At 36.2% G+C, this 24,258-nt stretch overlaps 1 protein-coding gene across 1 annotated transcript in view; it reads left to right on the top strand.

The window, feature by feature from the left end:
* Positions 1-24,258, top strand: part of LOC123505172 (mitogen-activated protein kinase kinase kinase kinase 3-like) — a 190,945-nt gene that overhangs the window by 119,680 nt on the left and 47,007 nt on the right. The window contains exons 13-16 of the mRNA XM_045256333.1: positions 9,426-9,503; positions 9,612-9,790; positions 17,644-17,813; positions 22,936-23,140. Coding sequence (XP_045112268.1) covers positions 9,426-9,503; positions 9,612-9,790; positions 17,644-17,813; positions 22,936-23,140 — 632 coding nt within the window. The remainder of the gene's footprint in view (positions 1-9,425; positions 9,504-9,611; positions 9,791-17,643; positions 17,814-22,935; positions 23,141-24,258) is intronic.

The following is a 24,258-nucleotide window of genomic DNA, read 5'->3' on the forward strand; positions in this document are numbered from 1 at the left end:
GTAGCATTTCACTACATGGACAAAGAAATGATGAAGAAATTGATAAGTACTATAATAAGACCCAGATTGGAATATGCAGGAGTAGTGTGGACCCCTCATAAAAAGAAACACATAAGGAAATTGGAGCGACTACAAAAAAGGGCTACAAGAATGGTTCCAGAATTTGAAGGAATGACATATGAGGAGAAACTAAAGGCTATGGATCTACCAACCCTGGAACAAAAGGGAGAGAGGAGACCTGATACAAGTTTTTAAATTGATCAACGGTATGGACCAAGTGGATAATGAGAAACTGATCCTGAGAAAAGAATATGACATCCGAAGCACAAGATCGCATAGTAAAAAGCTGAGAAAAGGAAGATGTCTGAGAGATGTTAGAAAATATAGTTTCCCGCAAAGATGTATTGAGACGTGGAACAGCTTAAATGAAGAAGTATTGTCTGCAACGAGTGTGCATACTTTTAAAGTAAGATTGGATAAGTGTAGATATGGAGACGGGGCCACACGAGCATAAAGCCCAGGCCCTGTAAAACTACAACTAGGTAAATACAACTAGGTAAATACACGGGGGTCAGTATTAGCACCAATACTTTTCCTCATATATATAGACGATATGCCAGAAGGAGTGAACAGCTACATAAATGTGTTTGCGGACAATACGAAACTGTGCAGAGTTATAAAGCAAAAAGAGGATTGTAAAATACTGCAGGAAGCCCTAAATAAGATCTGGGAATGGAGTAAGAAGTGGGAAATGGAATTCAATGTGGACAAAAGCCATGTCATGGAAATGGGAAAGAGTGAAAGACGACCAGTGGGAATCTATAAGATGGGAGATGGAGTACAACTGGAGAAAGTAAAAAAGGAAAAGGACTTAGGAGTGACAATGGAAGAAAACAATCAACTGGTAAGCCATATTGATAGAATTTTCTGAGAGACATAATTTGCTAAGGAATATTGGAGTAGCATTTCACTACATGGACAAAGAAATGATGAAGAAATTGATAAATACTATAATAAGACCCAGATTGGAATATGCAGGAGTTGTGTGTGTGGACCCCCCATAAAAAGAAACACATAAGGAAATTGTAGAAACTACAAAAAATGGCTACAAGAATGGTTCCAGAATTTGAAGGGATGACATGAGGAGAGACTAAAGGCTATGGATTTACCAACCCTGGAACAGAGAAGGGAGAGAGAGGGGATATGATGCAAGTTTATAAATTGATTAACATAATGGATCAAGTGGATAAAGAAAAACTGATCCTGAGAGAAGAATATGACATTTGAAGCACAAGATCACATAGTAATAAACTGAGGAAGGGAAGATGTCTGAGAGATGTTAAAATATATAGTTTCCCGCAAAGATATGATGAGACTTGGAACATTTTGAGTGAGGAAGTGGTGTTTGCAAAGAGTGTAGCTTTAAGGAAAAATTGGATAAGTGTAGATATGGAGACAGGGCCACACGAGCATAAAGCCCAGGCCCTGTAAAACTACAACTAGTTAAATATAACTAGGTAAATACACACTTTTGACCCTTGTTTTTTCCTTACTAAGTGGTGCAGGCACTGGTCGAGATAACACAAATTGGCCAAATATGGTTGTTTATTTCCCTAGACTATTTTGAAGAATGCAAAATTTAGTATTTTGGTTTCCCTGACCAACTAAACTAAAACAAACTTAATCTAAGTTGACCTAACATTACATTAAAGCTAATCTAACAGTAATAGAGGAGGGCATAAAAAAAAAAATCATAAGTGAAGTATAGTGATTATAGGCTACTACCGCAATATGTAGCCATGTCTTGTGATGCTGGCTGTGTCCACACCACTAGCTTCACCCTGCAAAGTACCATTAAAAAGTCTGTGTCAATCGCAGAATTGCCACAGCCACCCATCACTCCCCTTGAAATTCTCTATATGAATTTCTGTGCCAGCTTCCTATATGTTGCAAGGATTTCAATGCCACTGACATGTCACCACCAATTGCTGCTGCATATACCACTTCACAATGGCTGTATCTAATGCAGCATCTTTTCTAGTCCTTACATTTTCTTTGTTGAACCTTTACTGCTTTTACTTGACGATGTATCCTCAGTATTTGGCAGAATATTCTACCGGCTTATCTTTTTATTTACTAATGTCTGACACAATTTCCTTGGCCATACCATACTCCTCACAAACACTCATAACACTAGCTTCTTTCTACAATTTTCTTATTAATTCCATCTCTTAAGTCACAACTAGGGCCACTCACTTATGCCACTTATTCACAAGGGTTAGGAGATCGAGAACCTCACGAAAGTTAAAAAATTTGCTAATGTTTGGTGTGCAGATTACATGCACACATACATAACAATAATGTTTACCTAACATAACAATAGGGTTTCCTTTACCTAATATTAATGTTTCCTTTACCTAGCAATAATGTCTCCTTCATCAAATAAACCTAATAACTCATAAAACCTCCAAATCAGTATGAAATATCACTCATGTTATGGTTTAATAATATAATAAAAACATATGATTTGTGATGGTGGTGATGATAGTTAACCATGCAGTTACTGATGATGAATATCTGGATGAGATGATGTGGGGTGTAACAGCATGGCATGAGGAGTCTAGTGCCTGGGTTGAGGTTTAGATGAGACAATATGGGTAGCAGCAGGCGTACTTGTGAAATACATTGTGATTGGCAACTGAGATCGTTTCCTTCTCAATTCATCATCATTATTCAATATTTCAGTTTTCTGATCATTGTGAATTATGTCCACTCACTCGTTTTCCATTGTGTGGGCACATTTATCTAATTTTTAACCAATCACCGGAATGTAAACAAACCAAAAGCACTGTGATCGCATTGCCACCCATGCTGGAGCCGCCACACGTCAAAACTCATTATCGCTATAAGAGGGTATAATTAGTGAACGGGATACTGCTCTTTTTTTCTGCATGTTTATTGTTTGTGTTCTACAGAAGCTGCCAGCCAGTTCAAGGTTCCAGCATAGCCTTTGCAATGGGGGCACTAAATAGAATCATTGTTTCTTCCTTCACTCACTATTATTGATTCATTCATCTAATGTTGAATTTTTCTTACTTTGGCTGCAGATGCACTGTTGCTTTTTAGTAACTTTTGTCTGAAAACTGGAAAGTGATTTCAAACCACCTTAGCATCAAGATTAAGATCAAGATCAGTCTTATGGTTCAACTTTTTATTTTATGTTAAGGCATGTAGCGCCTGTAGGCACACTTGAAGAGTTTGTGGGAAGTGCTATTCAGGTTCCGCCCATTAGTGGCGCAGGCAATTTTATTCATAGTGGTACCCATATTAGGGCCCGAAGCTCATCTTGGGTGTAACGACCTAGAACCCTGGGTATCATGGTGACATGCAGGTAACTTTAAACCACTCAACAAATGGCAAAGTGTTTAAGGCTGTACGTGGTGGGATTTGAACCTACGCGTGGACGTCTGCCCGATCCCACTCTCACCACCTTACTAAAAATTCTGATTAAAATTTGGGTCTTATGAATGATACAAGAATGACTTCTTTCAAGCAGCCTGCAACACCTACTGCTGGTGAATTGAAGGCCAAAAGACCAAGGAAAAATGTATCTTAAAAGAAAAACTTGTAATTATTAAGTACCATAAGGGAGCTAGGGAGCCAGCTTCATCACCAGAACCCTAGAGTTGCCCCACTCCACTGTCTCCACTGTCATCAAACAATCAATAGGTGTGAGCAAAGCAGGTGAGACAGCTTCTACATTAATAGCAAAGATGCTAACAAGGAAGAGGGACCCAATAATGGAGGAAATGGAGAGACAATTAAGGCTGTGGATTGACAACCAGTCTCGTTGCTGAGTGGCACCTGCTAACTTAACTGAATTTTGGTAAATATGATTGTGCTGCTGGAAAGACATGAATGTGTGAACCTTGTGAAATGGAACTTGTGAATGTTGAGGGCCTTGAGATATGAGCAATGATTTGGTCAATTTTTTTTACTTGAAATATGAACAAAATCCTTGAGATATGAGTCATGCTTGGGGATGTTGCCGCTTAAGTTGGCAGCTCGCTCGTGCATCGGTCTAGCCTGAGCTGAGCTAGTATGTACATGTTTCCCAGGGATCTCATGCACTGTGATTGCTCTTTTATCATTTTCACACCATTTACTGACCTTTTTTTATTGTCTAAAAGTGCAGCTTTAATATATGTTTAATGTTTATGTGTGATTGGTGCTGCATCCTTTTCTCCATCCCTCCGTCCTCCTCCTCCACTGTTTACCACCATTAGATGAAAACGTGTCTCCAAGGTATGGACACTAAATAAACTTTTGTTATTTGATATATTTTCTTGCATTGATAAAGTATGCATGTGTACATAACTAAAAAGACAGAACAAATTTCTCTTACCTCCGCCTACTTCCTCCACCTATGTTCATCATGGAGAGGGGGAAAAATGTAAACAGACCTCTACACCAGCTCTCTCTCTCTCTCTCTCTCTCTCTCTCTCTCTCTCTCTCTCTCTCTCTCTCTCTCTCTCTCTCTCTCTCTCTCTCTCTCTCTCTCTCTCTCTCTCTCTCTCTCTCTCTCTCTCTCAAAAGTTTTTTTTTATGTAGGAAGGACTGCTGGCCAAGGGCAACAAAATATGGAAAAAAAGGCCTACTATGTTGCCAGTTCCCTAAAAGACATCAGAGTTAGCCAAAATTCAGGGACAAATGTCTCAACACCTCTCTCTTAAAAGAAGTCAAGTCAAAAGGAAGATGGAAATACAGAGGCAGGAAGGGAGTTTCAGAGTTTACCAGTGGAAGGTATGAATGATAGAGAGTACTGGTTAACTCTTGCAGTAGAGAGTTGGACAGAATAGGGTGTGAGAGGAAGAAGAATGCCTTGTATACATTCTGTAAACATTATTCAGTGAATAAGGTTTACAGAATTGTCAATGAGCTCTTTGTGATTATTAGAGCACCAAGTCTTCTGTGGGTGGAAATATTTGTACATTTGCTGATTGACAGTCCCAAGTGAGGGTTGGGAATACAGTAGGATAATGTACTGTGGAATGCATCCTCAGAGATAAATATACTTTATAAGAGTACTTTATCTATATGTATTTTCTTTTGTTATGTTTTATTATGCTTCTGTGCAATAATTATTATTTATAAATACCTTTTTCTTACTTGAAAACGCATAGAAAAAAAAAAATAGAGGAGCTTGTTTTGAGAGGCTAGAATGGATTAATGGCATTTCAATGTGTTTCATTGGGAAAAATAGTTTTGAGATACGAGTGCTTTGAGATACAAGCTCCGTCACAGAATATATATATATATATATATATATATATATATATATATATATATATATATATATATATATATATATATATATAAATGATGTATAGAGTTAGGGAAGGTGGATATACTGATCTTGAGGTTGGTTAGTGTGTGGCAGGAAGAAGATAAGCCTATGGGAAATCTCAGCTTCACATATTAGATGCAGGATGATATTTTAGCTAAAATTTTGTGAGAAAGGTGCATCCTATATGCTGTCAAATACGGTATACAGTGTTACCTCGAAATACGAGCTTAATTTAGTTTTTGGTGTAGCTCATATCTCAAAATACTCGTAGCTCAAAATAATCTTCCCCATTGAAATGCATTGAAAATCCATTAATCCATTCCAGCCTCCCTGAAAAGAGCACCTATTTTTTTTCATGTTTTTTTTAGATAAGAAAAAGGTATTCATAAATAATAATTATTGTATAGAAACATAATAAAACAACTGAATAGAATATAAATAGATAAATTACTCATATAAAGTACATTTGTATCAGAGGGGTGCATTCCACAGGATGTTAACCTGCCACATTCCCAACCCTCACTCGCATCTGTCGAGCAGCTGGAATATACAAGTGTAGCCACCCACAGAAGACTGGCTGCTCTATTAAGCACAGAAGAGCTCATTGATGACCGTGTAAACATTATTTATAGAATAAATTAAGTTTTATGTAGGCAAGAGAGAGAGAGAGAGAGAGAGAGAGAGAGAGAGAGAGAGAGAATGGGGGATAGAGGCTTTGCCGCCGGTGCCTCAGAAGTTTATTTACATTGTTCCCCTGCTCGGTGATAAGTGTCGGTGGAGGAGGTAGGAAGAGATGGTAAAAATTTGGTTCACCTTTTTAGTTATGTACATATGTATACTGTATCAATGCATAAAGATATAGAAAAATAACAGCGAAAGTTTATTTAGTGTTCCTACCTTAGTGACAGATGATTTTGGCTAATGGTGGTGAATGGCAAAGGAGGAGGGAGGGGATAATGGATGCAGGCACCATTCACACATACAGTAAGTCCTCCTCATACGGTACTTCGTTATCCGGTAAATTAACATATATGGTGTTTGGTAATTACTACCCTCGATTCTTTTTATGGTAAGAAAAACTCACATATGGTATCAGTTCGTGTTTTGTTTACACCGTACCGTAGCGCCTGTACGCCGCGCGGCCACCACAGCAATTAGGCTCTTCCTGCATTTCCCACTGAACACAAGTGAAACCCATACGGCATGTTTTTTGTGGATATTATGAGTAAGGGCTGAAATCCCTACTGTCCCTTAGCCTTGGGAGGGACATCATCTGATAAAATATGTGGCGAGGGAAAGATAAATAAAAACCTTTTCTGTTTATTTCTTTTGCGCAATACTTTACATTTTTTTTATATGACTATTTTCATGTATTTTCATGTCTGTAGGGGTGACTTTCGACATGCTGGAACACATCCCCTATCATTACATGTTATAATGGGTTCAGTATACGGTAATTTCAATTTGCAGTAAGGTTTTCAGGAACGCGTATGTACTGTATAACGAGGACTTACTGTATTCATTGATCATAAATTAGAATAGCACTTTCTTTTGGGGGAAAAAAAAAAAGTCAGTAAATAGTGTGAAAATGATGAAAGAACAATGACTGCACAAGATCTGTAAGAAACAACTAGATACTAGCCCAGCGGAGGCTGGACTGATGTGCCAAGCCGCCAAATAGTGGTAATATCCCCAAGCATGACTTGTATTAAAAAAAAAAAAAAAAAAAAGCCCATATATAAAAAAAACTTGTATCTCAGGTAGCTCATATCTGTGTGTGTGTGTGTATATATATATATATATATATATATATATATATATATATATATATATATATATATATATATATATATATAAAGGCCCACTTAGTTGCCATTCCCCTTGCAGGTCCAAAAGAGTTAGCCAAAAGAAAGGGATAAATGTCTTGAAACCTCCCATTTAAATTCAGTCAAGTCAGGAAGTTGGAAATATAGAGGCAGGCAGGAAGTTCCAGAGCTTAGCAGAGAAAGGTATGAATGATTGAGTGTACTGGTTAACTCTTGTATTAGAGAGTTTGACAGAATAAAGATGAGAGGAAGAAGAAGGCCTTGAGCAGCAAGGCCACAGGAGGAGGGAGGCATGCAGTTGGCAAGATCAGAAGAGCAGTTAGCATGAAAATAGTGGTTGAAGATAGCAAGAGATGCAATAGTCTGGTGGTGGGAAAGAGGCTGAAGACAGTCAGTCAGAGGAGGGAAGTTGATAAGATAAAAAGCATTTGATTTCACCTTATCTAATAAAACTGGGAGAATGGAATCCCTCTCCTACATGCAAAGGGTACTTCATACGTGGGCAGATAATGCCCTTGTACAAAGTTAGCATTTGGGGGTGAGAAAAACTGGCAGAAATACCTCAGACTGACTAACTTTATAGAAGCTGTTTTAGCAAGAGATGAGATATGATATTTCCAGTTTAGATTATGAGTAAAGGACAGACAGAGGATATTCAGTGTAGAAGAGAGGATAGTTGTCTGGAAGGTTGTATTGAGTTTCTTAGGCATTGCCCTATATAGCAATGTTAGTCTTATAATTTCAAGTTACTAGGAAGAAATAACATAGTACAATACAACAGAAAAATAGTGTAAAGAATAAAAGCACGGTAAATGGTACATCGTAATATAGTGTTTAGAGACGACAACTCTGCACTGTAAGACAATGCTGTCCATCTCCTGTATTTAACCAGCTGGTGAACACTAGAAATGTGAGAGTGTGGGTCCTCTCCTATTATATTTCATTAATAACTTCAGAGTACGGGTCCTCTCCTATTATGTTTCCTTAATATTGAAGGAAAGTAATCTGTTAATATAAAAGTAATTGATTTGTGAAAACAAACCACCATCTTTCCAAAACCTATTGTACAGTTTACACAAAAGTTTATGAGTGAATTATGCCCAACACTGCCATGTCAAATGGTAAATGTAGAATTGGAATGCAATGAGTTTTAGGTTGCCTTCTTTTTCACTGCTTTTATGTTGTTTCTAACAATTTTTGCAATTTTTTATTCTTATTTCTTTTAACCTAATTCAGTGGTGAACTAGATTTAATACCACATTTTAGGCCACTGTGATTCTGGTGAATCAAAGTTCAATCTGTAGTTGATAAGTACAAAGTAGATCTCTATAGCTTTAGTATGGTTTTATATACCAATTTGAGGATTTAAAAAATATTGTAGCTACATTCATGTTAATACGTATAGTTATTTTAGACCTTGCAATATACATTAGTGGAAGTAAGATTAGGGAACCAACCAGTTGCTTGAATGGGTTTTTGGTGTCACATGGAAACTGAGATACATATGGTTGCTTCTAACTTTTATATCTCAAGATTCACATTCCTCACTCCAAAACTTGCTTGAACTTCCTTCTTTGTCTACATATAAACAAATCATCACCTACAAATTATTCAGCTATAGCATTTGGTATTACTGCTGCTGCTTGATGAGTCAAGAGCACCCTGTAGCCATGGAACTATTGTTGCATGCACTTGGTGGAGGTAGTGCTTTCTGGCAGGCAGTTTTCTCTGATTCTCAGTATCAAATTTTGCCATGTACTAAATAAACAGATTTGCATGGACTCTGGCTTACTTTGTTGTAGTTTTATAGAATAGTTTGTGAATAATCTGCTTCTTCATAAGTCATTACTATTGAAGAATAATTTTGTTGCATCAGAAATGTTTAAAATTGATTGTACGTATATTTGAAAGTTTCTGTCGCAAGTGTGACACATTTTCAGAAATGGTTACATGACCAGAGGTACCTAGATTTTGTATGCTTGTTTATAGAATTTGTTTTTACTAGTGAACAGTTGATAGTAGATGAGTTCATGCAAATTTGTAAAAGATACAGGGAGTGATACAAGTAATCTGGGTATTAAAAGCTTTGCAAATACTGGTTTTCCCAGATCCTTCACAAGTATTCACTTGTTAAATTTGTGATATAATGTTCTTTGCCTTTGGTTAAAAATGAGATGGTTGAAGGTAATGACTAACTTGTCAATGGTGCAGCACAGAGATGCCATTAATACTTGCTCCTGTGGTCTCTGCAGAGCAACCCTGCCAGTGGGCATGGATGAAACCTCCCTCAGTGAAGCTAGTCAGGCCCTTGATGAGGCCAATCACAACAGGTGGGTTGAGTATATTATTGTGGGTGGCTTTCAGGGATATAGTACTAATGATGAGAGTTGACCAGTGTTCAGGTTTGTTTGGAGTTATATAAGTGGATCTTCCTGCAGCAGATACAACCAGTCATCGCCAGGGCGGGAACGGGGACATGCAAGGAGACATTCCAGTGCTGACGCACACCAGGAGGAGGGTGAGGAGCTCACTGACCAGACTGCCACCCTCACCCTCACCTCAGCTACTTCCCGGGCCCGTGCCCAGAGTGACAGCCAGCATGATCGCCGCAGGGATGGTCTGTATCCTAGCTTTCTTTGTTATGCCTTCTTAACCATCTGTAGATCCAGTACCATTTAATAGTAAGGAACCATATGTTTTGTGTGTGTGTGTGTGTGTGCGTGTGTATTTACCTAGTTGTATTTACCTAGTTGTAGTTTTAAAGGGCCTGGGCTTTATGCTCGTGTGACCCCGTCTCCATATCTACACATCCAATTTTCCTTTAAAACTATGTACACTCTTTGCTGACACCATTTCCTCACTCAAACTGTTCCAAGTCTCAACACATCTTTGCGGGAAACTAAATTTTTTAACATCTCTCAGACATCTTCCCTTCCTCAGTTTCTTACTATGCGATCTTGTGCTTCTAATGTCATATTCTTCTCTCAGGATTAGTTTCTCATTATCCACTTGATCCATTCCATTAATCAATTTATAAACTTGTATCAGATCCCCTCTCTTTCTTCTCTGTTCCAAGGTTGTTAGATCCATAGCTTTTAGTCTCCTCATATGTCATCCCTTTAAATTCTGGAACCATTCTTGTAGCCATTTTTGTAGTCTCTCCAATTTTCTTATGTGTTTCTTTTATGGGAGTCCACACAACTCCTGCATATTCCAATCTAGGTCTTATTTTAGTACTTATCAATTTCTTCATCATTTCTTTGTCCATAAAGTGAAATGCTAATCCGATATTCCTTAGCAAATTATACGCTCTCTGAAAATTCTATCAATATGGCTTACCGGTTGATTATTTTCTTCCATTGTCACTCCCAAGTCCTTTTCCTTTTTACTTTTTCTAGTTCTACTCCATCTCCCATCTTATAGATTCCCACTGGTCGTCTTTCACTTTTTCCCATTTCCATGACATGGCTTTTGTCCACATTGAATTCCATCTCCCATTTTTTGCTCCATTTCCAGATCTTGTTTAAGTCTTCCTGTAGTATTTCACAATCCTCTTTTTGTTTAATGACTCTGCACAGTTTCGCATCGTCCGCAAACAGATTTATGTAGCTGTTCACTCCTCTGGCATGTCATTTTATATACGAGAAAAAGTATTGGTGCCAATACTGACCCCTGTGGCACTCCGCTGTCTACTGTTCTCCACTTGGACTTCATATCTTTAACTATCGTCCTTATTTCTCTCCCCTTTTTCATCCATCTCAATGTGCTTCCTTTTAAGCCACCTTTCTCCTCTAACTTCCATAGTAATCTTTCATGTGGCACTTTATCAAAAGCCTTTTTTAGATCTAAATAAATACAGTCAACCCATCCCTCTCTCTCTTGTACTTTATCAACTATTCTAGAGTAGAAACTCAATAAATTTGTTACACATGACCGACCTTTTCTAAAACCAAATTGGCTATTTGATAATATTTTGTTGTCTTCAAGAAACTCGATCCATTGCTTCTTTATTACTTTTTCACACATCTTGCATATTACACTAGTTAGTGATACCGGTCTGTAATTTAAAGGTTCTTCCTTCCGCTCTTATATATGGGAACCACCTCAGCTCTTTTCCACTCCACTGGCACTGTTCCATTTTCTATTGAGCATTTTATGATGTTGTATATTGGACTTGCTAGTTCTTCCTACATTCTTTCAGTATTCTGCCTGAGACTTCATCCGGTCCCATTGCCTTTTCCTCATCCAATTCCGTCATCAACTTTTTTATTTCAAGCTTGGTTACTTTAATCTCTTTCATATAGACAGTCTCTCTATTACCCTGTGGTCTTTCAAATTTGGATTCCTTAGTAAAGACCTCATGAAATTTACTATTTAACAGTTCTGCCATACTTTTGGGTCTTCCACCATTCCGTTTCTCCTTTTAACCTTTCTATTGTTTCTTTTGTCTTATTTTTCCATTTATGAATCTGTAGAACAATTTTGGTTGTTCCTTACATTTTTCGACAATGTCCTTTTCATAGTTCTTTCTTCTTCCTTTCTCACCTTAGCATATTCATTTCTTGCTGTTTTGAAGTTTTCCTTATTTTCTGGATTTCTGTTTCTTCTCCACCTTTTCCATGCTCCATCTCGTTTCTCCTTTGCCCTAGCACATCTTGCATTAAACCAATCTTTCTTTCCTTCTTCTTTAGGTCTATATTTCGGGACATATTCCTGACCCCAGTTTTGTATATTTCCAAAAATAAGTTATATTTCTCTTGAACCGTTAATGAGTTTTCCATCTCCTCCCAGTTTACGTTTTAAAATAGTTCTTGAGATTCTCAATATCAGCCTTTCTGTAATTTAATCGGTCTCCTTTGTATGATTCATCTCTATCTTCCTTTCCTTCTTCTATATCCATTTCTAATATTACATGGTCACTCTTTCCCAATGGGCACTTGTATCTTATATCATCGTTAATTGGTATATCCCTTGTAAAAACTAGGTCTAATCTTGCCGGCTCATCGTTTCCTCTGAATCTTGTGTTTTCCTTTACTCTTTGGACCATCAAATTATCTATCATTAGGTTCAGGAATCTATCTCCCAGGCATCTTCCCCATACCACTTTCATAATTTTCCCAGTCTACCTCCTTACAGTTGAAATCTCCTACAATATCACTTTTCTCCTTTCCTTAATGATTCTTGTAAGACTCCTTATTGTGTCATCTATCATGTCTCTATATTCTTGGTTAGTCCATGAGTTTGTTTTGGTGGCACATATGTTCCAATGATTGTTAACTCCTTTTATTAATATGCATCTTAACATACAGTATTTCTGATTTTCCTTCCCAAACTCCACTTGATTTACCACTATCTCCTTCCTTAACATCATCATGACTCCTCCTCCTCCTTTACCCTCTCTGTCTCTCCTCCATATATTATACCTTTTATCTATGTCTATTTTTATTGCCTCATTTAACTTTGTTTCCACCAGGCATACAATATCTGGTTCTTCTGTCATTATGTAATCTCTTAATTCTAATTTACTAGATAAAATCCCACCCATGTTTGTATACATCATTTTTAATCTCTTGTTCTTATCATTTTTAGTTAAACTTGCTCCATTTTTTTTTTTCCCTTCTCTTTTACATACCATTTCCTTATCCTGTCTCCTAGAATTTTCCAAAAAAATGCCTTCTTCTCCTCCTCTGACCTTTCATTATTTTTTCTCTTGCTTCTGCCACCAGTTCATTGTGTCTCTTCCTTTCCTCCTCGTTTCTTTTTCTTTATATATATATATATATATATATATATATATATATATATATATATATATATATATATATATATATATATATATATTTTATTTTATATATATATATTATTTTTTTTTTTTTTTTTTTTTTTATATATATATATATCTTTGCAACCTTCTGTTTCTCTGAGTTGTTTTTCTATATAGTACTTCTTCTGTTGCTGCTTGTGATTTTAGTAATATCCTAATTGGTCTCACTGTTCCTTCTTGATATGGTCCCATTCTATGGATTTCTTCTACTTCCTCTTCTAAGTTCTGTCTATCCTCGTCATTTAGATGTTTTAGTAGGTCTTTTACTGATTTCATTTCGTCCTTTTCCCTTCTTGGTCTATATTTAACATTTTTTTCTTTCAGTCCAAAAATAATTACACTTTTTTTTCAGCAATTTCTCTTACTAAATTTTTTTTTTTTTTTTTCAGGACTCCTATCATTTTGTTTGTCATATTTTCATCTCTTTCTTTTAACTGTTCTTGAAATACTTCCTGAAATGATTCCTTGTCTTTCTTATCTTGGATTCTCCATGCATGTACTTCTTTTTAATCACGTCTTGTACTCTTTCTTCTTTGTTAACTAGATCTTTCAGCTTCTCTTTTTCTTTCTTGGCTTTACCGAGTCCTTCTTCCATCAATTTCTTGTAGTTAGCTACTTCAACTTTTAATTCTTCATTTTCTGTTCTTGCCTAGTTTCGTTTTCTTCCACTCTTTTTATCCTTTGTGTGTGTGTGTGTGTGTGTGTGTGTGTATTCACCTAGTTGTATTTACCTAGTTGTAATTTTACAGGGCCTGGGTATCATACTCGTGTGGCCCCGTCTCCATATCTACACACATCCAACTTTCCTTTAAAACTATGCACACTCCTTGCTGACACCACCTCCTCACTCAAACCATTCCACACTTCCACACATCTTTGTGGGAAACTATATTTCTTCACATCCTTCAAGCATATTCCCTTGGCCATCTTTTTACTATGCGATCTCGTAGTTCTATTTAAGTTTTCCTCTCTCAACATCATTTGCTCATTATCCACTTCATCCAGTCCGTTCAACAGTTTATAAACCTGTATTAAATCTCTTTCTCTTCTTTGTTCCAAGGTAAGCAAATTCATTTCTTTTAATCTCTCCTCATAGGTCATTTCTGCCAATTCCGGAACCATTTTTGTTGCCATTCTCTGCAATCTCTCCAACTTCCTTATATGCTTCTTTTATAAGGGGACCAAACCACTCCAGCATATTCCAATCTTGGTCTAATTACCGTACTAATTAATTTCTTCATCATATCTTTATCCATATAATGGAAGGCTAATCCAATATTTTTATCAAATTATACGTTTCTCCAAACATCTTATCAATATGAGCCTCAAACTGCCCATGGTCTTGTATTATCACTCCCAAATCCTTTTCCTTTTCCACCTTTTTCAACACTACTTCTTCACCCATCTTATATGACCCTCTTGGCCGTCTTCCACTCTTCCCATCTCCATCACATGACTTTTGCTCAGATTAAATTCCATTTGCCACCTCTTGCTCCACTCCCAAATCTTATCCAGATCTGCCTGTAAAATTTCACAATCTTCTTCACTCTTCACACACCTACACAACTTCGCATCATCCGCAAACAAATTAATATAACTGTTTACTCCCTCTGGCATGTCATTAATATATACAAGGAAAAGTATTGGTGCCAGCACTGAGCCTTGTGGGACTCCACTCTCCACCACCAACCAGTCCGACTTTGCATCCCTTATTACCGTTCTCATCTCCCTCCATCTCAAGTAGTTTTCCATCCACTTTAACACTTTTCCTTTCAGTCCTCCATAAATCTCTAATTTCCATAGCAGTCTCATGTGAGGTACCTTGTCAAAAGCTTTCTTTAAATCCAAATATACACAGTCCATCCATCCCTCTCTCTTGTATTTTGTCAACCACTCTTGAATAAAAGCTCAGTAGATTTGTTACACATGACCTCCCTTTCCTAAAGCCAAATTGATGATCCGATAATAACTTATGATCCTCCAGGAACCGTATCCAATATTTCTTTATCACCCTCTCACAAATCTTACCGACCACACTTGTTAGAGACACAGGTCTATAGTTAAGAGGCTCTTCCTTACTGCCTCCCTTATAAATGGGCACCACTTCAGCTCTTTTCCACTCTACTGGTACTTCCCCTGTTTCTAATGAACACCTTATAATATCATATAATGGATTAATCAATTCTTCTCTACACTCCTTCAATAATTTTCCTGAAACTTCATCTGGTCCCATCGCTTTATCATCTTTAAGTTCCTCCAACATTTTATATAACTCCTTTTTAGGTATCTTAATGTCATCCATGTGCACATTTCCTTGTACATTCTGAGGCTTTACAAACATTGTTTCTTTAGTAAATACTTGCTGTGTGTGTGTGCATGCGTCTGTGCATGCACATACACTCAGTTGCATTTGCAATTGCATTTACATAGTTGTTGTATAGTGAGTGAAGTTCTTGTAGTCTTGTCTCTATATCTGTGACAATTTTCCCTTACGAATATAATCATTGCTTCTTGCAATTTTGATTGGACAGATGATTCTAATGATATATATATATATATATATATATATATATATATATATATATATATATATATATATATATATATATATATATATATATATATTAGCATTTAAATTTCTGTAAGATTACAGTAAAATTAAAATAGGGATGATAATTAGTGGTATCACAGTAATTATATTTGGAATTAATGTAACGAATCAGAATAAGCCACACACCATTATGTCATGGTGTGAGTGTATGCATATCAGCTGGCTTACCAGTAATGTCTCATATCAAACCGAAGTTAGATAAATTAAGATCGTAACTCATCACCATCACCACCACCATCATATCATCACAAAGCTTTTCCACCACTTATTATTATTAAGATTGACCTAACTTGCCTCTTTCATTATCTTTTTTAATATTAGTAAGTAGGGATAAGATTTGGATTGAGTATTCTGTAGTGAAAAGTTGAAGTTGAATCTTGACTACATTTTTATTTGTATTCTCATAGTTTCCACTATGTATTTATTCAGTGTTACCATTGATTAGTTTAGCTTTTATTATGTCACATCATCATTTAATGTTGCATATTTCTGTAAATATTTCCTTAATTTCTTTTTTTAATATTTGGAGGAGACATAAAGTAGAAGACAGCAATTCAGTCTGAAAATTTTAAGTTAAATTTGATACCATTGGAAAGCCTAGATGTACACAAAACAGTTTTCAGCAGTCAGGAGTAATGTCAAGTTACCTGTGGCTCTCTTCCTCGACTCCCCAATGTCATCACTAGTGCACAATTGTATTTTCCATTAGCCTCTTTTCCCAGCAGCAAAATGTCAATTATGATCACCTTTATTTTGGTGGTAAGTAGGTTGCTTCTCTATGTGTCACTCTGTCTGGCTTCTCTCACTAGACTGGTGACGAAGAAAATACCTGCATAGTGTAACACTAACAACATCTTCTAATGAGTTCTTTGTTAATAAGTTCATTCAATACATCCTTTCTAGATAAATGCTATCTTAGCTGGTGATGTGAAGCAGCCATCTTACCAGTATGACCATTTGTCTTAAGCCACTAAGATACTAGTATTGTAGGGGTGTCTGGGAATAGCTTTATTCATTTTATATTGATTCCCATATGGAAAATAGCTTCAGTTTTCAAACATTTTTCAGATCTTGAATGGTATTCAGTAATATCAAACTCACTCTCTCTCTCTCTCTCTCTCTCTCTCTCTCTCTCTCTCTCTCTCTCTCTCTCTCTCTCTCTCTCTCTCTCTCTCTCTCTCTCTCTCTCTCTCTCTCTCTCTCTCTCTCTCTCTCTCTCTCTCCAGAACAGTCAAGTTGACAGTCATAAGACTCCCATAGTATCAGTATGGTAGCAGATCAGTTGACATGTATTTTGATACATGATATGGTAATATGCTGAGGAAAGTTAATGAATATTTTCTAAAGAAAAAAGGATCAATTTGCCAAATGTAAGAATGTGATTACCAAATATACCTGTGTATTTTGTAGGGGAAATGATTGTCAGATGTAAGAATATGGTTACCACATGAAAATTAAGATGGAGTTCATTGCTGTATTATTCATGAGATCTGAATGTGGGAAATGCAGGAATTTATTGTATGGTCTTTTCTGTACATACTCTATTCCATCCTTTTCACAATTTATATGTCAATACCATGACTTAAATATAATTTTTGCCAGGATAAACAAACTCTGAATTTTGTCATTATTCATTTATTTATCCTATTTGCAACAAGTATTCTATTTTTCCATTTTCTTCATGCCAGACAGCTCCTGCATGATTAATTTCTATGATTGGATCTATTTTTTTTTATCTTATTATATTAATCGGCGGTTGTTTTTGTTCTGCATGGTCAGTCACATTGTGTTGTATTGCATTATATATTATGTATGTTTCTTTATATTATTATTCTTTACTCTGTTGAAAAAACAGGATGATGTTTGAGATTGTGTTTTTGATTAGCCAAAATAATTAAGACGTGTTTTAAATGGTTAATGTTTCATTGCATGCTGCATTAGCAGAACTAAAATGAGATCATAATGATATCTTACTAGCATCAGAGAGGGAGAGACATTGTTTGACACTTGTTACATATGTTTGTATATTTTCTAGGAACCAAAGAAAATGGGCAAGGAAGCAGTGGTGGTGAAGACGATGGGAATGGGACACCACCTATACCACCTCGGCGGAAAGACAAAAGAAGACACAACACTCCTCCTAGACCGCAGTCAAATGGCTTACCGCCTACTCCTAAGGTTCACATGGGAGCTTGTTTTTCAAAGGTAAAGCCATAGATCAGTAGCTTTCCATATATATTGATACATCATCAATATGATGTCTTTTTTTTTTCTATCAGGTAAGTCTGTAAATAACTCCTAAGCTTTTGAATTGTATAAAGTAAGTGCTTAATATTTGGACATTTTTTTATATGCAGCTGAACCTTGGTATATGTCAGCTTTGGAACAAGTTCAACTTGATACACTACATCTTATTTGGAAAAAGTAAATAAATAAATAAATAGATAATAATAATACATGACTTGTATGCTAAAAATGATATGGGTCAAAATGAGTCAGGACACTGGACAGTAATTTCATATCTAAAAGCAGTATTTCACATCATGATTAGATCTAAAAAATGCCCACTGTGCTGCTGGTCCCTGAACAGGTTAAAAAAATAGTTAGCCAAAAGAAAGGGATAAATGTCTTGAAACCTCTCTTTTAAATAAGTTCAAGTCATAGGTAGGTGAAAATACAGGAGCAGCTAGGGAATTTCAAATTTTACCAGAGAAAAGGATGAATGAATGAGAGTACTTGTTAACTCTTGCATTAGAGAGGTGGACAAAATAGGGGTGAGGAAAAGGATAAAGTCTTGTGCAACAAGGCCACAGAAGGAAGGAAAACATGCAGTTAGCAAGATCAGAAGAGCAGCTGGCATGAAAGTTGTAGAAGAGGATAGGAAGAAATACAACACTGCATTAGTGAGAAAGTGGCTGAAGACAATCAGAAGAGGAGTTAAAAAAATAAAAAATCTTTTACATCCACCTTATCTAGAAAAAAAAAAAAAAAAAATATGATTGGACCCCTCCTAATACATGTGAAGCACACCTGCTTAACTTCATACAAGCTGTTTTGTCTAGAGAATAAATGTGAAATTTCTAGTTTAGATTATAATTGAAGGCCAGTCTGAGGATGTTCAATGTAGAAGGGGAACAGTTGATTGTCAATGAAGAAGGTATAATTGTCTGGAATGTTGTGTTGAATTGATAGATGGAAGAATTGAGTTTTTGTGTCACTGAACAATACATACTAAGTTTATTCTGTCACAATCAGATATTTTAAAGAGTTCAAAAGTCAGCCATTCTGTGGCTTCCATGCATGATCTGTTTACTTCCTGAAGTGTTGGTTATCTCTGAAAAGATGTGGAAAAGTGCAGGGTGATATTATCAGTGTAGGAGTGGAGTGGATAGGACAATAAGTTCAGTTTAGAAGATCATTGATAGATAATAGGAATGGAGTGGGTGACAGGACAGAACCCTGAGGAAGACCACTATTCATAGATTTAGGAGAAGAACAATGACCATCTACCAGAGCAGCAGTAAAACAGTCAGAAAGGAAATTTATGATTTACTTATTTACATAATTCATTACAGAGACCATATCAACTGTAAGTGAGAACAGGCATGCAAAATGGGAGGGGGGAAGAAAAAAGAAAACTCCCATGAGTAACTTGGATTTTCGGAACTTGAATTGGCGTTCAACCAATTGGTCTGACTTATCTGTGGTTTACTTTATGCCCTGCTGAATTTGGGATATATCTTATAAGCCATCAAATATGGTATGCATTTTAGTATTAAATAATGTTTCAGTTATTTTTTATACCCCCATCTATGTATTGTATAATATACCAATAACAGTGGGATATTTTTTTTTCAAGAGAGCAGATTAACAATTTTCTCTATTTCTTATGGAAAAAAATGATCCTATTTAATAAAGCTCCAAGGATCTGGAACTGATTAAGGACATATACTGAGGTACCATTGCACAAATATATTTCTTCAATGATTAAAATGATTTTTTGTTGTGGAAAAAGCAGAGCATACAGGGGAGGGAGGCGATGGCAAAAGAAATGTGATTTTTTTTTTTTACCCAAACCTCAAAATTGAGTAATTAATACTGCTGTTACCCTTGAAATGTCTACAGATTTTTGTGAAAACGGCAAGTTCCTATCTTAATCCCTTATATGTTTAAATTGCCTTTATTTACGCACTTTAAAGGTCTCTTTGAATGCCCTGCCATGTGGTAGGCAACATGACTTGTCATTGCTTATGATTTTGTAGCATTTTTCAGTTTTATTTTGCTATTTTCTAGTGTATTTTATGTTATAGACCTTCATATGGTAACATCAGGACAGAGCGGGAGGGAGGCTATGTACCTTGTAGTAGGCTGTGAGGTCGGCAGTCACAGGCAGTCTTTTGACGGACATCTTGAAGTGTAGATATGTAGCGCTTTGCAGCTAATTGTCTTTTTGATTTTCCTCACTTTCCCTGAACTTTAGAACATTGAAAGTCATGGGTCGTCAATCAAAGATGAAGACCAACCAGAGGAAAAGGATGAAGAAGCTGAATGAGAGCAGAAGGGAGGAAGAAGAGGCAAAGATCTCAGTCGCTCGGCGCAGCAACATCCGCCACTGCCCACTCATGACCTGATCCCGGTCATACACTTGTCCTCTCCACCACCACCACCTCAGCTTGTTCCCTCAACCTCACAGCTGTCAGCTTCATCATCACAAGCAACAACCGAGTCACGAGAAACAACAAGGATGGATACACGTTTTCATCTTTTGAAAAGCAAGATTCCTCCTCCTTGTAAAGGTGAAAAATTCATTATTTTTCGGTCACAACTTGAAAGTCTGGTATCAAGAACATGTACCAAATGCTGGATACCAAGACAATGGAGGCAACAAATAACAACTTTGACACTTACATCACTGTCACGTGTTCCACATGCGGTGACAGTGACATACCAGGAACACCACGTCACTTGGTAGATGATGCTGGGAAGGAAAGAGACCTCACTGAGCTGAATTGCAGGCTTGTATATGAACTACAAGCTTGTATATGAGGTAATAAATGACCTTGGCTGTGCAGGATTGAACAGAATTGCCCAGGGACTAAGCATGTAGCCAACAAACATCGTGATATGCACTGCTCAACAGAAAATGGTTCATATCTCAAAACTAAAGTTACTGATATTTCGAGCACAATATCTCTGTTAGATTTTAAGTAATTTCAGATATAAAGGTATCAATGGAAAGAGAAAACATAAGAGATTTTTTTTTTTTCATTGTGAGACATTTTGAAAAAACTATAGGTATGTCTGGAAAATTTTAAAAAGTAAATAAAAGAAGGTAGTTTTTTTGTCGATATTCAAAATTTATTTTTTCATATATGAATTACGATAATCAAAATGTTTCACGATGGAAAAAAAGCTACGTACATCTACACTCTACACCATGTACATACACTTATTTTCAAAGTACAGTAATTCCTCATTATACAGTACATAATATGCATTCCTGAAAACCTTACTGCAAATTGAAATTACTGTTATAACATGTAATAATAGAGAATGCGTTCCAGTATGTCTAAAGTCACCCCTACAGAAATGAAAATACATATAAATAAAAATGTAAAGTACTACGCTAAAGAAATAAACAGAAAATGTTTTTATTTACCTTTCACTCGCCATGTATTCTATCAGATGATGTCCCTTCCGAGGCTAAGGGACAGTAGGAATTTCAGCCCTTACTCATCTTCCGCTGAGTGGGCAGACTACTTCTCTTGCTTTGCCTTGTCAATTCCAGCAGTGTCTGCAGAATGTTTTGGGGCCATTATGGGTGCGTCACTGTGTGTCGTGATAATATCCACAAAAAACATGTAAGGATTTCACTTGTGTTCAATGGAAAACGCGGGAAGAGACTGATTGTTGTTGTAACGTCATCCATGTCACACTTCCCGCACCACCCCAGCTCAGTACTCACTGAACTCGTGACTCTGCAGTGGATAAAATGGAAAGCTTTTTGGAAATGTACATAAGTTTTGCAAGCAGTACAATGATGCGCCTTTTGTATACATTCCACAGGTTGCCAGCTAGTGTCTTTCGTGCTCCACTCTCCCTCCCTTCATGAATTTAAAATCATCAACATTATAAAACTACTTACATACATACATTAGTGTACATTATAATGACTTAGTCTTAAATTAAACTGCTTAAATGTTTAACTTCATAATTTTTACTTTTATTAAACCTTTTACTGTACTATGATGCACTTTCGCTTTGTTTACTGTCAATGGAAGTTCAAGTCAGGGGTCAAATTTATTATAATTGGTTTGCTTAACGAAAATTCGCACAACAAATAGTTTTTTAGTAACGTAACGTATTTGTTAAGCGGGGGTTGCCTATATTTGTTCTGGCCTAGCAGTGAAAAGTGGTTCAGTTGTTTGTTTACATTTCTCTGGGACTGCAACGCTCCAAGGCAGAACTTCCAAGTAGTAACTGGCCAAGATGAGCTGCTCTGTTGTTTATGAGAGGACAAAGCTGTTTGAAGAGTTTCTCATAGAGAGCAATAAAGGCCCAAAATAACAACGAAAAAATAACATCAACTTGCTGGGGATGGAGGGGCTGCCATGTTTGTTTACAATTGACAAATGCAACAAAGGCGGTAGCAAGCTTGTGTGTGACGACAAGTGTCGACAAAAGTTGACAGTCTTAAGAAAGTTGACGGAAAAGTGCTAGTTTGACACTGCCTTTACTGTACTGCTTATGTACAATTTTTTATTCCAGATTATACATTTAATGTGCTTTCATTAATTGTTTTTGTACCCATATGGGTTATGTACATGTTTTTTCTCAATTTATAAGGGGTTAGGAGAGGAAATTCTGCGTATCCGGATATTTCACGTATCTGCTGGGGCCTTGGCTGCTATAATCTGGATATGTGGGCGATTACTGTAGTTTGGAAATGATGAAAGAATAATCACAGTGCATGAGATCCACGGGAAACACATGGATACTAGCGATGGGGATGTTACAGCAGCAACATCCCCAAGTGTGACTCGTATCTCAAAATAAAAAAATAATAAAATCAAAGCTCGTATCTCTAAAAACTTGTATCTCAGGCAGCTTGTATCTTAAGGTACCACTGTAATAGTTAATGTTTTGGAAATGAAGCCGCATATTGTGAAAAACGCATATTGTGAACATGTATTGGGGGTAACCACTGTATAAAGAATAGCGTGAAGTACTATTTTGAATATATGCCAATTCAGAATATGCTTATTTATTTATTTATTTGTTTATTTATTTGTTTATTATTATTATTATTTTTTTTTATTTGTTTCAGGTTTTCAATGGATGTCCACTTCACATTCACTGTACAGCCTCGTGGATCCATCCAGACACACGTGACCAACACATTCTGATTGGTGCTGAGGAAGGCATCTACACCTTGAACCTGAATGAGCTACATGAGGCTACCATGGAGCAGCTTCTGCCAACTAGAACTACATGGATGTTTGTCATCAAGGATGTACTCATGACTATATCAGGTAAACTAATATTCACTGTAACTTCTCTTTGCTTTCAATGTTAGACAGGAAATTAGGTGATACCAAAATCTCACTTGGTCTCACTTGGCCAGTGGGAATTTCAGATGAGTGAATAGGTAGTAGCTCTAGTTTGTTGACAGTACTGGTTAAAGATCATTGTTCATTCATTACTCTTGATTATCCTTGTCATGTTGTAAATGTATTTACCATTATTATTATTATTAGAGTTGTTGCTGTTGTTGTGGAAATTGTTGTTGTTCTAATTTATTTGATTGTTATTAACATAATCATTATAATTTATAGTAATAATAATAATGATTTATTATTATTGTTATTATTATTATTATTATTATTATTACTATTATTATTATTGTTGTTATTATTATTGTTGTTATTATTATTATTAATATTATTATTATTATTATTATTATTATTATTATTATTATTATTATTATTATTATTATTACTACTATTATTATTTTTAGTTGCTCTGCTTGAAATTGCTGGTCTGATACACTACTTTCTTAAGTTTCATACCTTCTTTCTTCAAAATTCACATTACTAAACTTGAGAACCACTAAACTCGGGGTATTGAAAATCCTGAAAATGTGCCATCTAGAACTGTGTGAGTGTGCGTGCTTTGCCATCATACCTGATGTGATGTAGTGGTGCAGTGCTGCCTCATCTAGCACTGTATGGGTGTGTATGTTTAGTTCACACTGGTGTGATGCATCGGTCCAGCGCTGCTACAACAAAAACTGCATTGATATGTGTGTTTTGTTATCACATCTAGTGTGATGTAATAGTATGTATCCATTGCACTAATGAGACACTTGTTTGTGTGTTCACAATGTGATGGTGCTGGCTGCTTTTTCTCTCCTCTTTCTTGCAATCAAGTCAGTGTGACTAAAGTATCTTATTGAGTTATACTATTGTTTGTAAATTCTAAATTCTTTAAGTATAGTGGTAAACTCAAGGATTGTAAAACTCAGGGCATTAAAAACACAAAATAGTTACAGTAAACCCTGAGTTTCTTGCAGTTCAATTATCACCTGTTCACTTTTACACAGTTATTTGGAACATAACTTTTTTCTAAAATGTGGTAAATCTCACTTTTG

This window comes from Portunus trituberculatus, chromosome 17 (genome assembly GCF_017591435.1).
Source record: "Portunus trituberculatus isolate SZX2019 chromosome 17, ASM1759143v1, whole genome shotgun sequence".
Taxonomy (NCBI): domain Eukaryota; kingdom Metazoa; phylum Arthropoda; class Malacostraca; order Decapoda; family Portunidae; genus Portunus; species Portunus trituberculatus.